The 14,951-nt window shown below is 41.1% G+C and overlaps 1 protein-coding gene across 1 annotated transcript; it reads left to right on the top strand.

Moving 5' to 3' along the window:
- The first annotated feature begins 1,492 nt into the window (after nt 1–1,492).
- On the top strand, nt 1,493–2,448 carry LOC103235822 (olfactory receptor 4A8). Its single transcript, XM_037997623.2, has one exon. It carries the CDS (start codon nt 1,546–1,548, stop codon nt 2,446–2,448), a length of 903 nt encoding a protein of 300 aa, XP_037853551.2. The 5' UTR covers nt 1,493–1,545.
- The last annotated feature ends 12,503 nt before the right edge of the window (nt 2,449–14,951 follow it).

The following is a 14,951-nucleotide window of genomic DNA, read 5'->3' as shown; positions in this document are numbered from 1 at the left end:
AATTAAGCAATTAAGAGGTAAGGACTATTGGGATTCCCATTCTACAAATGATGAAAGTAAGGGTCAGAGAGCTTTAGTAAATGGCCCAAAGTCTCATAAAAAATGGTGAACATGAGGTTGTAGCTGAAGAAACGTGGCTCCAGTGTCTACATTATTCACAACATGCTATACTTTCTCTTTGAAGATGTCTTGGATCTTAAATAGGTACATACTCAGTGAGAAGCTTATAGTCAGTACTCACTGTAATGAACCCATTGTCCCACAGACAACCATTTTTCATGTACCAGTCATGAGCTTGGAAATTTTTATTTAATTATATATTTATAAAAAAAGAAAAAAAATTGTCAGCAGAATACCATAAAGGAGAGATGCACTAATAGTTCTATAGATAGTTGACTAGAAAGGATTCTGAATTTCTCAAATTTAATCCCATTGTTTTCCAGTGAGTAAACTGAGACAGACTTGTAAATGCATTAAAATGGCTCAAATCCATGCCTTTTTACACGGAATGTGGAATTTCTCTTAGAATATGCTTCTTTTTGGAATCTGGTAACTAAGATTCTATTTTTGAGTACTCTTGGTGTCTAAATAGTGTTATGAATAAAACCATGTCCTACTGTTCTGTACCTCTTTCTACAGTGTCTATTTTCTCCTCTCTCACTACCTAGCTCATCTCAAGAATTCATGAAAAAAAACACGGCATATTTGTTAGTTGGTGATAGTCATGAGTTAGTTCACTTGAATTCAAATTAATTAAAATTAAGATATTGTATGTAAGTGGTGAAAAAATTGGGGTATAGGCAAGGATAAAATGGAGAGAATCACAGCTCCTTATAAGTTGGACAACGAGTCAGACCAAGTAATCACTACAGGGAACAATGTGATGAATAATATCATAGCTATTTATACATTTCAGAGTCATGTCTTCTGACATTTAATGAAAGACTAATAAAGACTGAACATACTTCGAGGCATGAAGTATGAAGGAATGAAGGTCTAATAGTAGAAGGCCAGAGTACTGAGTGACGTATTTCAGAAGATGTTATTCTTGCACAGATCATATTATAAAGATACCATACATACACACACAAAGGACTAAATCTATGTCTATTTATTTAGAGTTTATTACCACAAGCAGAGAGTAAGTTATTTGAGACCAAGAACCTGTTGACTATTCATCATAGCTGAATTCTGTGCCAAGAAAAATGTTTTAAATAAGTTATAAAATGTATGAATGACTTTTGGGACTTTAACACTTCTTCTGTATAGAATATTCACTAAAACTTAGAGGTAGAAGCCTTTACCTGTCGCAGAAACTAAAATCTTTGTGGAGAAATAGACTCGTCAAGGGAAGATGGACTCTTTGGATGAGAAACACAAGAGAGACTTACTGCATGTTTATTGTGTGTAAATCACTATTGAGGATACAATAATGAAGATGTGCTCTGTGACACAATGGATGTGATCATATTCTTGTTCACTATTTCATTACAGGTTCTGTTCTCCTGAGCTCTCACCTCTGATACAAGTTGGAAAGAAGAGTAAATGAGACAGAATAACAATATTACAGAATTTGTCCTCCTGGGCTTCTCTCAGGATCCTGGTGTGCAAAAAGCATTATTCGTCATGTTTTTACTCACATATATTGTGACCATGGTGGGGAACCTGCTCATTGTGGTGACTATTATTGCCAGCCCTTCCTTGGGCTCCCCAATGTATTTCTTCCTTGCCTGCCTGTCATTTGTAGATGCTGCGTATTCCACTACCATTTCTCCCATATTGATTGTAGACTTACTCTGTGATATAAAGACTATTTCCTTCCCAGCTTGCATGGGCCAACTGTTTATAGACCACTTGTTTGGTGGTACTGACGTCTTCCTTCTGGTGGTGATGGCCTATGATCGCTATGTGGCCATCTGTAAGCCACTGCACTATTTGACCATCATGAATCGACAGGTTTGCATCCTTCTCTTGGTGGTAACTGTGACTGGAGGTTTTCTGCATTCTGTGTTTCAAATTGCAGTTGTGTACAGTCTGCCTTTCTGTGGCCCCAATGTCATTGACCACTTTGTCTGTGACATGTACCCATTATTGGAACTGGCGTGCACTGACACCTACTTTCTAGGCCTTATGGTGGTTTTCAATGGTGGAGCAATCTGTATGGTCATCTTCATCCTTCTGCTAATCTCCTATGGGGTCATCCTAAACTCCCTTAAAACTTACAGTCAGGAAGGGAGGCGTAAAGCCCTGTCTACCTGCAGCTCCCACATTACCATGGTTGTCCTGTTTTTTGTTCCCTGTATTTTCATATATGTGAGACCTGTTTCAAACTTTCCTATTGATAAATTCCTGACTGTGTTTTATTCTGTTATCACACCCATGTTGAATCCTTTTATATACACATTGAGAAATTCAGAGATGAGAAATTCTGTAGAAAAACTCTTGTGATCCCAAAGTGGGAAGACAGGATTTAGATGCTCCAAGCTCAGTTAAGAAGTTGTCCCATCATGGCATCTGTTTGAAGTTCAAGATCTCAACCTCTATATCCAGAACTGAGAGTGGGGCTGCTTGGGTGCAGGTCCTATTGTGTATATTTTAAATTATGTATTTTCTCTATGACACATCTATTGAGACAGGACATTTCTCCTGTATTCCCAGCACAGAGTGGAGAAAGGGAGGAATAGGTAATTAAAATAGATGCTCCTGTTCAAAAGGGAAGGCTATGGTGTTTCCTTCTGTGTAATTTATTTAAAGACTTTGTGGAATATACAAGCACCATATTCACAAATATCTTTGAAACTAGCCCTTCTCAGACTTGAGCTGAAACTCTATGTGCAGTCAGATAATACTCTTAAGAATCTAGAATGATGTTTGTCTAGTTTAAGGTACTTATGATATACACCATTAAAATTTTCTGAAGTCTATTCATGGTGTCTGTACATCCACAAGTTCGAAACGACTTTTATTTGGATGACCTCTCTTACTGTCAGAGTACTTAGCTCTTTGCAGAGACTGGAAAGGGAAACCATTTTCATCTTTGAAACCAGCAAGTTCTGACTGTTTTATGTTTCTTGTAAATTCTGTCTGAAAATATAACAGTTAATCTTTTAAGTAGTATTATTTTAAAAATCTGACTTCTTATAAGATACAATGCTATAATAAACAGCTGTAACTTTCAATATTCTATTTGGAAATTTTAGTCAAATCCACCTATTCGTTAAAGTACATTTTTTTAATTTGCTACCTTACTATAGGTGACAGAGTTACTAAATGTTTTCATCACTAGATAGCAACTCACTTTTTTTACAGCCTCCAAAACAGTTATGTCTGTATTTTCAGCCTTTACATACAATATCCCGGGAGCCCTTAGTTTTATATACTAAAGCCAGTTCCATATACTTTAAATTGTTGTTATGGAAACACCACACCTTGAGGTGCCACTTTTTATTCTCGTCCTGTCTTCATATATGGTGCAGGGCTCCACAGTTTTTGTGATTCCAAACAACCATCATTTTATTTTATCTCAAAATTTTGTGAGTCAGGAATTCAGGCAGTTGTTGGCTGGGTATTTCTTCTGTTTTGTGTGGCAAGGACTGAAGTCACTGTCTTATTCAGCTGATAACTGAGTTTTATGAAACACAGGATAACTTAATTCACATTTAAGGTGTATTGGAAGGGATGACAGTAAGAGATGCAACACGGGTTCCTCTTATCCCTTTAGATGAAGGAACACATCAAAAAGAGCATATTGCAGTTTTATTCATTTTAAGTTGGATCCATAAATCATCTTGAATTAACATCTCAGCAACACTGGGTTTTCTAATTCCTAAATACAGTATATCCCTTAGGTATTTCAAATGTTTATTTTTGAAGAGTTTTGCAGTTTTTATTCATTCCCATGTCAATGGAAGTTCATTCATGATTTGGCTCTCTGTCTGTTATTGGTGTATAAGAACGCTTGTGATTTTTGCACATTGATTTTGTATCCTGAGACTTTGCTGAAGTTGCTTATCAGCTTAAGGAGATTTTGGGCTGAGACAATGGGGTTTTCTAAATATACAATCATGTCATCTGCAAACAGGGACAATTTGACTTCTTCTTTTCCTTACTGAATACCCTTTATTTCTTTGTCTTGCCTGATTGCCCTAGCCAGAACTTCCACCACTATGTTGAATAGGAGTGGTGAGAGAGGGCATCCCTGTCTTGTGCCAGTTTTCAAAGGGAATGCTTCCAGTTTTTGCCCATTCAGTATGATATTGGCTGTGGGTTTGTCCTAAATAGCTCTTATTATTTTGAGTTACGTTCCATCAATACCGAATTTATTGAGAGTTTTTAGCATGAAGGGCTGTTGAATTTTGTCAAAGCCTTTTCTGCATCTATTGAGATAATCATGTGGTTTTTGTCTTTGGTTCTGTTTATATGCTGGATTATGTTTATTGATTTGCGTGTGTTGAAACAGCCATGCATCCCAGGGATGAAGCCCACTTGATCATGGTGGATAAGCTTTTTGATGTGCTGCTGGATTCGGTTTGCCAGTATTTTGTTGAGGATTTTTGCATCGATGTTCATCAGGGATATTGGTCTAAAATTCTCTTTTTTTTTTTTTTTTTTTTTGTATCTCTGTCAGGCTTTGGTATCAGGATGATGTTGGCCTCGTAAAATGAGTTAGGGAGTATTCCCTCTTTTTCTATTGATCGGAATAATTTCAGAAGGAATGGTACCAACTCCTCCTTGTACTTCTGGTAGAATTTGGCTGTGAATCCGTCTGGTCCTGGACTTTTTTTTTGGTTGGTTGGCTATTAATTATTGCCTCAATTTCAGAGCCTGCTGTTGGTCTATTCAGGGATTCAACTTCTTCCTGGTTTAGTCTTGGGAGAGTGTAGGTGTCCAGGAAATTATCCATTTCTTCTAGGTTTTCTAGTTTATTTGCATAGAGGTGTTTATAGTATTCTCTGATGGTAGTTTGTATTTCTGTGGTGTTGGTGGTGAGATCCCCTTTATCATTTTTCATTGTATCTATTTGATTCTTCTCTCTTTTCTTCTTTATTAGTCTTGTTAGCAGTCTATCAATTTTGTTGATCTTTTCAAAAAACCAGCTCCTTGATCATTGATTTTTTTGGAGGGTTTTTTGTGTCTCTATCTCCTTCAGTTCTGCTCTGATCTTAGTTATTTCTTGCCTTCTGCTAGTTTTTGAATGTGTTTTGCTCTTGCTTCTCCAGTTCTTTTAGTTGTGATGTCAGGGTGTCAATTTTAGATCTTTCCTGCTTTCTCTTGTGGGCATTTAGTGCTATAAATTTCCCTCTACTGCTTTAAATGTGTCCCAGAGATTTTGGCATGTTTTATCTTTGTTCTCATTGGTTTCAAAGAACATCTTTATTTCTGCCTTCATTTTGTTATGTACCCAGTAGTCATTCAGGAGCAGGGTGTTCAGTTTCCATGTAGTTGAGCGGTTTTGATTGAGTTTCTTAGTCCTGAATTCTAGTTTAATTGCACTGTGGTCTGAGAGACAGTTTGTTAAAATTTCTGTTCATTTACATGTGCTGAGGAGTGCTTTACTTCCAACTATGTCATCAATTTTGTAGTAAGTGTGATGTGGTGCTGAGAAGAATGTATATTCTGTTGATTTGGGGTGGAGAGTTCTGTAGATGTCTATTAGGTCTGCTTGGTGCAGAGTTGAGTTCAATTCCTGGATATCCTTGTTAACTTTCTGTCTTGTTGATCTGTCTAATGTTGACAGTGGGGTGTTGAAGTCTCCCATTATTATTGTATGGGAGTCTAAGTCTCTTTGTAAGTCTCTAAGGACTTGCTTTATGAATCTGGGTGCTCCTGTATTGGGTGCATATATATTTAGGATAGTTAGCTCTTCCTGATGAATTGATCCCTTTACCATTATGTAATGTCCTTCTTTGTCTCTTTTGATCTTTGATGGTTTAAAGTCTGTTTTATCAGAGACTAGTATTGCAACCCCTGCTTTTTTTTGTTTTCCATTTGCTTGGTAGATCTTTCTCCATCCCTTTATTTTGAGCCTGTATGTGTCTCTGCATGTGAGATGGGTCTCCTGAATACAGCAAACTGATGGGTCTTGATTCTTTATCCAATTTACCAGTCTGTGTCTTTTAATTGGACCATTTAGTCCATTTACATTTAAGGTTAATATTGTTATATGTGAACTTGATCCTGTCATTATGATATTAGCTGGATATTTTGCTTGCTAGTTGATGCAGTTTCTTCCTAGCGTCGATGGACTTTACATGTTGACATGTTTTTGCAATGGCTAGTACCTGTTGTTCCTTTCCATGTTTAGTGCTTCCTTCAGGATCTCTTGTAGGGCAGGCCTGGTGGTGACAAAATCTCTAAGCATTTGCTTGTCTGTAAAGAATTTTATTTCTCCTTCACTTATGAAACTTAGTTTGGCTGGATATGAAATTCTGGGTTGAAAATTCTTTTCTTTAAGAATGTTGAATATTGGCCCCCACTCTCTTCTGGCTTGTAGAGTTTCTGCCGAGAGATCTACTGTTAGTCTGATGGGCTTCCCTTTGTGTGTAACCCGACCTTTCTCTGTGGCTGCCTTTAACATTTTTTCCTTCATTTCAACTTTGGTGAATCTGACAATTATGTGTCTTGGAGTTGCTCTTCTTGAGGAGTATCTTTGTGGCGTTCTCTGTATTCCCTGAATTTGAATGTTGGCCTGCCTTACTAGGTCGGGGAAGTTCTCCTGTATGATATCCTGCAGAGTGTTTTCCAACTTGGTTCCATTTTCCCTGGCACTTTCAGGCACCCCAATCAGACGTAGACTTGATCTTTTCACATAATCCCATACTTCTTGCAGGCTTTGTTCATTTCGTTTTACTCTTTTTTCTCCATACTTCTCTTCTCGCTTCATTTCATTCATTTGATCTTCAATTGCTGATACTCTTTCTTCCAGTTGATCGAGTCGGTTACTGAAACTTGTGCATTTGTCACGTAGTTCTCATGTTATGGTTTTCATCTCTATCAGTTCTTTTAAGGTCTTCTGCATTGATTATTCTAGTTATCCATTCGTTCATGCTTTTTTCAAGGTTTTTAGTTTCTTTGCACTGGTTATGTAGTTCCTCCTTTAGCTCTGAGAAGTTTGATTGACTGAAGCCTTCTTCTCTCAACTAGTCAAAGTCATTCTCCATCCAGCTTTGTTCTGTTGCTGGCGATGAGCTGCGTTCCTTTAGAGGGGGAGATGCACCCTGATTTTTTGAATTTCCAGCTTTTCTGCACTGCTTTTTCCCCATCATTGTGGTTTTATCTGCCTTTGGTCTTTGATGATGGTTTCGTACTGATGGGATTTTGGTGTGGGTATCCTTTCTGTTAGTTAGTTTTCCTTTTAACAGTCAGGACCCTCAGCTGTAGGTCTGCTGGAGTTTGCTTGAGGTCCACTCCAGACGCTGTTTGCCTGGGTATCAGCAGCGGAGGCTGCAGAAGATACAATATTGCTGAACAGGGAGTGTTGCCATCTGATTCTTGCTCTGGAAGCTTCATCTCAGGGGTGTACCCCACCATGTGAAGTGTGAGGTGTTGGTCTGCACCTAGTGGGGGATGTCTCCCAGTTAGGCTACTCAGGGGTCAGGGACCTGCTTAAGCAGGCAGTCTGTCTGTTCTCAGATCTCAACCTCCATGCTGGGAGATTCACTGCTCTCTTCAAAGCTATCAGACAGGGGGGCATTACCTCTGCTGAGGTTTCTGCTGCTTTTTGTTTAGCTATGCCCTGTCCCCAGAGGAGGAGTCTGCAGAGGCAGACAGGCCTCCTTGAGCCATGGTGGGCTCCACCCAATTCAAGTTTCCCAGTGGCTTTTTTTACCCACTTAAGCCTCAGCAATGGCGGGCGCCCCTCCCCCAGTCTCGCTGCTGCCTTACATTTAGATCTCAGACTGCTGTGCTAGCAATGAGGGAGGCTCTGGGCGTGGGACCCTCCAGGCCAGGTGTGGGATATAATCTCCTGGTGTGCCATTTGCTAAGACCCTTGGTAAAGCACAGTATTAGGGTGGGAGTTACCTGATTTTCCAGGTGTTGTGTGTCTCAGTTTCCCTTAGCTAGGAAAAGGGATTCCCTTCCCCCTTGTGCTTCCCAGGTGAGGTGATGCCTCACCCTGCTTCAGCTCTTGCTGGTCAGGCTGCACCAGCTGACCAGCACTGATTGTCTGGCACTCCCCAGTGAGATGAACCCGGTACCTCAGTTGAAAATGCAGAAATCACCTGTCTTCTGTGTTACTCATGCTGGGAGCTGGAGGCTGGAGTTGTTCCTATTCAGCCATCTTGGGCGCCTAACCCTAATCCACATTTTTATTTACAGTCAACCACCAGAAGAACATAAGACTCAAATCTGCGGCTATTTGGTTTTGGGCCTTAAATTCATTTGGCACTCCTCTTGGGATCCCATTGGCATCTATATAAACTGAGAATCGAAGGACCCATGGGTTTCCTCTCTTGTTTGATGATGTTTGGTTCCTATCCTTTCTAGTTGATGAAATTCCAGGGTGAAAGGGATGGCCAGTTGAATTAGAACACAAATTGTGCTCCACTTACTTGACAGAGTGTCCAGTATTGGTCTAACACAATACCACCACACATCTGCTTGAGAATGGCTAAGGGCAGACTGATGGGTAAGCTCTTGGAAGGGCTTAAGCTCACTGCATCCCGTTAAGGCTCCCAGGAACACCAAGTTATCTCCCTGTCATGAGAGACACGAAGTAAAATTGGCATTGGGAGATGGACGCTGAATGGCCCTTGGAGGCTGACCCACAGGGTGTTTAACTTCAGGGAACAGCAGAGAAAGAGCTTGGCATGATTTGTTACCCCAGGCTGAGGGGTTTTGGAGGAGAGCTACAATACAGCTCATGCCTGGTCAACTGGAAGACCATCCAAGTGGAAAGGGCACAATCTGGGCCTCTGGTCTACCATGCACACAAGCGTAACTTTCACTTTTGTTTAAAGTGTGGATGGAATATTTAATCCACTCCAACCAGGCATTTGCATCTTGATATCCTATCTCTAGAGCTATAGTTTCCCTTAAGTTTTCTACCTCCACAACTGTTACCTGGGTTGGGTCATTTTGGAAATGGGAGGAGGATGTTGGGCTCACTATACTTAGGGAGTGTTGGGTTCCACCTGTCTCCCGGACTTTGGGTCTGAACTCCTTTATTATTGGTAACCAGTGTTTTAACTAATTTCAGGGAGAAGGCTCTTATAGGGTCCTGTCCTTCAATGTCTGTTCCTAACCTGTACCATTCAAATATAGAGGGCTCTTGGGTCATTGTCCGGAGATTATTTATAATTAGCAACAAGGGGTTACAGTGTAATGGCTTACAATTTGGTGGGGTGGTACAATGGACTAGTTGGAATTTTTGTTTCAGTCCCCATAACTTATTTGAAGCAGGGGGCTTGGCTGTACTTAGTAGTCCACCAAACATCTGCCCAGTCACCACAGGGACTATTTAAGGCTCCATACTTATACCTGCTTGATTCTTTGCAGTATGGACACAGATACTTATCAACATGAGATAGCTTCCTTTGAGCTTGAACGTCTCCACATGGGATGACTGAACAGGCATCGAACTGACGGGTTAAAGGATGACTAGCCTGAGTTACATTGATGACAAGATGAACTTCTGTTGAAAAGAAAAAAGAGAATAAACAAGTGATTATTCAGCTCTTTTTAGAGTTAGTTTGGCAGGGGCGGGCCCTGGAGTGGCAGTCCATGATTCTGGAGGTGGCGGCATCTTCTTGACTCAGGTGTATGAGTCCATCCTCTTTCCACTGTCCAGACTGCAGTCTCAGTAGTTAGGAGCACTGGATAGGGTCCTTCCCAGGCTGGTTTGAGCTTCCCTTCCTTCCACCCTTTGATAAGGACGTGGTCTCCAGGTTAATGCTGATGTTCTGGAAATTCCAGGGGCAGCGTCTGTTCTAGGAGGCCTTTAGTCTTAAGGGAAGAGAAGGTAGAGGATAGACCAAGTATACAATTTTTGAGGAACTGGTCTTTTGTTTCAAAGGTAGGGATGTCAGCAGTGGAGTATAAGTAGGGCAATCCATAGAACATTTCATAAGGGGAGAGACCAATATCTCTCCGAGGAGCAGTCTGGATTCTTAACATAGCAATAGGAAGACATTTAGTCCATGACAATTGAGTTTCTAAAGCTCATTTAGGTAAGTGGTTTTTTAGAGTCTGGTTCATCTGCTCTACCCTTCCTGAGGATGATGGATGCCAAGGGGTATGGTATTCCCAATTTATATCTAGTACTTGGGCTAACTTCTTAATGACACACACAGTGAAATGGGTTCTATTATCTGAGTCAATATTTTCTATTAGTCCAAATCTGGGTACGATGTTTTCAATTAATGCTTTAACTACATTCCTAGCAGTTGCACTTGAGAGTGGGATTGCCTCTATCCAGTGGGTAAAGTGGTCTATTATTACTAATAAGTATTTTAAATGACCAATTGGAGGCACTTTAGTGTAATCCATCTGAACACTTTGAAAATGGTCTCAGTCCTGGATTTCTTCCTTCAAGGGGCGATTTCCTTAGAACCTGCTTATTAGTTTTATTACATATCAAGCAACTATCTATAACTTGTTCAGTTGGGGTGTAAATTCCTATACACCCATAAACCCGGAGAACTGCATCGCACATTGCTTGGGGTCCCCGGTGGGTTCCCTGATGTAACTGAGACAAGACATCCCTCATAAGAGGTTTCGATAACATTTCCCTTTGATCTGATAATATCCATTTCCCTTCTGCATTTTCTTTAGCTCCTATTTTTATTAACCTCTCCTTTTCAAGGGAAGAGAAAATGGGGGTTGCAGTAGGAGAAGGAAGGCATGGAGTTAAATGAAAAACAGGTGTTTCAGAAGAAACAGCAAATTTGTTTTGCTATCTGATCTGCAAGATTATTTCCCAGACTTGTGAAAGACAAGTGCCTTTGGTACCCTGGGACATGCACAATAGCTATCTCTTCTGGCAGTTGGAGATTGTTGAGGACATGAGCAATGAGCTCTCCATGAATTAATCTTGGCCTATACTATTGACAAGACCCCTTTCCATCCAAATTTTCCCAAATGTATGTGCCACCCCAAAGGCATACTTAGAGTCAGTATAGATAGTTCATTCTCGGTTTTGTAAATGTCCCAAAGCTTGGCTGAGTGCAAACAGTTCACACGTTTGGGCAGACCAATCATTACGCAGCCTTCCTGATTCTACTTCTTCAAGTGTCTCTCCATCAATCACTGAATACCCGTTATGTCTTTTTGCTTCAATCACCCAGGAGGACCCATCTATGAATAAGTGCTGCCTCATCTTGAAGGGAGTTTCTCCTAAGTCTGGTCAAACTTTTGTATGGTAGCCAATTAGATCTAAACATACTTGCTCTCATTTTAAGTTTGGATCACTTGTTAAAAAGCCTGCTGGATTATGAATTTTTAGTAGTTAATATTAAATCACCCTTTTCCAGTAAGATAACCTCATATTTTAAAATTCTTGAGTCAGTGATCCATCTCCCTGCTTTTTGATTTAATATAGTTCTAACATGGTGAGGCGTGCTTACTGTTAACTTTCCTCCAAAGATTAACTTCCTACTTTATTCAACTAATACTGCTGTAGCTGTGATGGAGGGGTGGATACAATGGGGCCACCCACGAGTGACTGGGTCTATGATCTTTGAAAAGAAAGCCACAGGTTGTCGGTGGCCTCCATGTTCTTGGATGAGCACTCCTAGGGCTACCCCCTTATTTACATTAATGAAAAGGTGCAATGACTTTTCTAGGGAGGGTAGAGCTAGAACAGGGACTGTTATGAGCATCTCTTTCAATTCCTCAATCTGCTAGATTTCCTGGGAAGTCCACAAGAGATTATCAGGCTTCCACTGGGCAAGTTTCTCATATAGAAGTTTACTTTTTAATGCATATGAGTCAATCCATAAATGACAATATCCAATTAGTCCTAAAAATTTCCTGAGTTCTTGTTTAGTTTGAGGCATGGGTAGGGAAACAATTCCCTCCACTCTTTCAGGTCCTATTTTTCATTTACCTTCACTGATTAGGTGGCCTAAGTATTTAACTTCAGGTTCTACATACTGAAGTTTCCCTTTTGAGACCTGCAAACCCTCACATTGCAAGTTATTGAGAATGTGTGTAGAGAAGTCACCTACTTCTTTTATGTCTCTACCAGATATAAGGAGATCATCCACATACTGAAGCAGACATATTTGTTTAGGGACTATAACTTTCTCTAGTACTTGTGCTAGGATCTGACCAAAGAGGTTGGGGGAGTCTGTAAACCCCTGGGGCAGGACTGTCCATTGATATTGTTGTCTCTGCCCTGAGTAGGGGTCTTCCCACTCAAAGGCAAATATATCGTGGCTATCCTCAGTCAAGGGGCATGCCCAGAAGGCATCTTTCAAATCTATCACTGTACACCATTGATGATCATACGGAATTTTGCTAAGAATGGTGTAAGGGTTAGGAACAATGGGGTGAGTGGTCTGGACTGTTTGATTAATAGCTCTAAGGTCTTGCACCAATTGATACAACCCATCTGATTTCTTGACAGGCACGATTGGGTATTGTAAGGAGACATATGGGGTTCAAAAAGCCCATCTTTAACAAGACCCTCAATTACAGGCTTTAGCCCCACTCTGATCTCTAAAGGAATGGGATAGTGCTTTCGACTATATCCCCAGAGGTTTTTAGTTTGATATGTATTGGAAGGATTTGGAGTTTCCCTCTATTTCCTTCCTTTGACCAGACATTGGGATGAATATATTTCTCATCCACAGCAGTGAGTAAATGTAGTGAAATGATGAATCCTTTAGGGCCCACTGGAAGGCCTATGCCTAGCCTTAACATTAAGTCCCTTCCTAATAAATTAGTTCCTGTTTCAGGAATCAATAAAAATTGAATATGTGTAAATCGATCTTAATATCTGACTTCTGTGCTTTCTAAAACTTTTGCCTTAAATCCTCCTTTTACCCTTGAGACTAAAAGTTCTTCTGAAGAGCAGATGAGACCAGGTGGAAGGAAACAGAGGAGCATGAAGTCCCTGAATCGACTAGAAAGGTGATAAATTCACGTTTAGGTCCCACCTCCAAATTTATCAAGGGCTCCTGGTGGGACTCAAAATAAAAGAGGCGGAGCCCCTGACTCCCCTATTGTTCCTCAGAAGTCATGAGTGTGTTTCTCTCTTTATCTCTCTCTAGTTCAGGACACTCGCTCTTGAAGTGGTCTGTTTTTCTACATCGGTAACATCTATCTTTTCCTTCTCCCTTCTCAGTCTGAGCATTCTCTGCCCTTGCCCCACCTATACCCCTTGGGGACTTATTATTTATGAGGACCTCCGCCCTCTAAATGGAGGCTTGGAGGGGTCTAGGCCCCTCATAATCTCTGGTTCCTTGGAAGCCCTGCTTGGAGATATATGGATTTGGAGCCATCTGCTGGAAGGTAGATAGCATAAGTTTTGTCTTGTTTTTGTTTTTCCTTGTCTCTTCTGACATACGCCTTTTGAGCCTCCCTAAGTAGTTCACTCAGGGGATGGTCCTTCCAATTTTCTATTTTTTGTAATTTTCTTGGAATGTCTGACAAACTTTTAGTAACAAAGTGAAGTTTTAACAGTCCCTGTCCAAGGGGATTTCCCAGATCAACCCCTGCATATTGTCTCATTTGCTCCCTCAATCTATCTAAGAACCCAGTGGGTCCCTCATCTTTTTCCTGTTTAATATCAAATGCTTTAGAAAGATTTCGAGTTTGGGGTACTGATTCTCAAATTCCTTTTATTATCATCTCTCTTAGGTCCTGCATGTTTTCCCGGTGATTTGCATTGTTATTGTCCCACTGAGGGTCGTGGGTGGGAAATTTATGGTCCGTAAGAGGAACATTTTGGCCGGGAGGGTGTTCACGTTCCCAAACCACCATAGCAGCCTTCCAAATCATACTTCATTCCTTCCCTGAAAAGAGGATGCCCAAGATGGACATCAACTTGGCCCAAGTGTATATATGAGACCCTAAAAATTGATCAATTTGATCCGCTACTCCATAAGGGTCATCCAGTAATGGCTGAAGCTCCTTTTTCAAATTATGGACCTCTGAACTAGTCAAGGGAGCACTTACAAAGCCAATAGCTTCCTCCGGCCTTGTGGTACCTCTCCTAAAGGAAAGAAAGTTGGATCTGGCTCTCTGGGTGTGGAGGAAAATGGAAAGTTTTGAATATCTTCTTTACATTGTTCTATTTTGTTGAAGCCCCTTTAAAGAGGGATACTTAATAGGTTGGGAGGGGGCAGGCTCAGAATTCTGCAGAGTTGGGAGTATAAGGAGGGGGGTCAATATGTGCAGAAGTATCACAAGCAGAGGAGGGATCCACAGCAGCAGCTGGGGGAATAGAGCGGGCTGGGCCTCTGCCTGAAACAGCTGGGAAATAACCTGAAACTAGAGCCGGAGTGACGGGCACAGGCTGGAGCATGACCTGAAGTGGCTGGGGAGTAACCTGAAACTGCAGCCGGAGTGACGGCACAAGCTGGGGCACCTGAGACAGGAACCGGAAGGGTGGGATTAGGGGCAGCCGGAAGAGTGATGGAAACAGGGGAGGGACCTGAGAAGGGAAGCGGAGCGAGGGGGATTAGGGGCGCTGAAGGAGAGATGATGATTTAGAGGATCCCACGTGTTAGTTGTGGGTTGTCGGGGCATGGGAACTTCTTCCCTTTTAGAAGGATTGGCTTCTGACTTTCTCCCTCCGGTGTCTAAAGGGTAAAGGAGAACTGGCCCCTGACGCCAGCAGAGGGCGTAATGGATCTCTTCCTGGGAGACAGGGCTCCTATCATTAACGTGTTCTATTAAGAGCTGACAAATCCGCTCCTCGTTAGACCCAAATTTTGGCCAGAAAAGTGAGGGTTTAAGGATGGTTTCTCAAACCCAAATGAAACAACAATATTTTATCATCTGTT

The sequence above is a fragment of the Chlorocebus sabaeus genome, chromosome 1 (assembly GCF_047675955.1).
Source record: "Chlorocebus sabaeus isolate Y175 chromosome 1, mChlSab1.0.hap1, whole genome shotgun sequence".
NCBI lineage: Eukaryota > Metazoa > Chordata > Mammalia > Primates > Cercopithecidae > Chlorocebus > Chlorocebus sabaeus.
The sequence above is the reverse complement of the archived record's forward strand: the minus strand, read 5'-3'. Positions and strand labels throughout refer to the sequence as shown.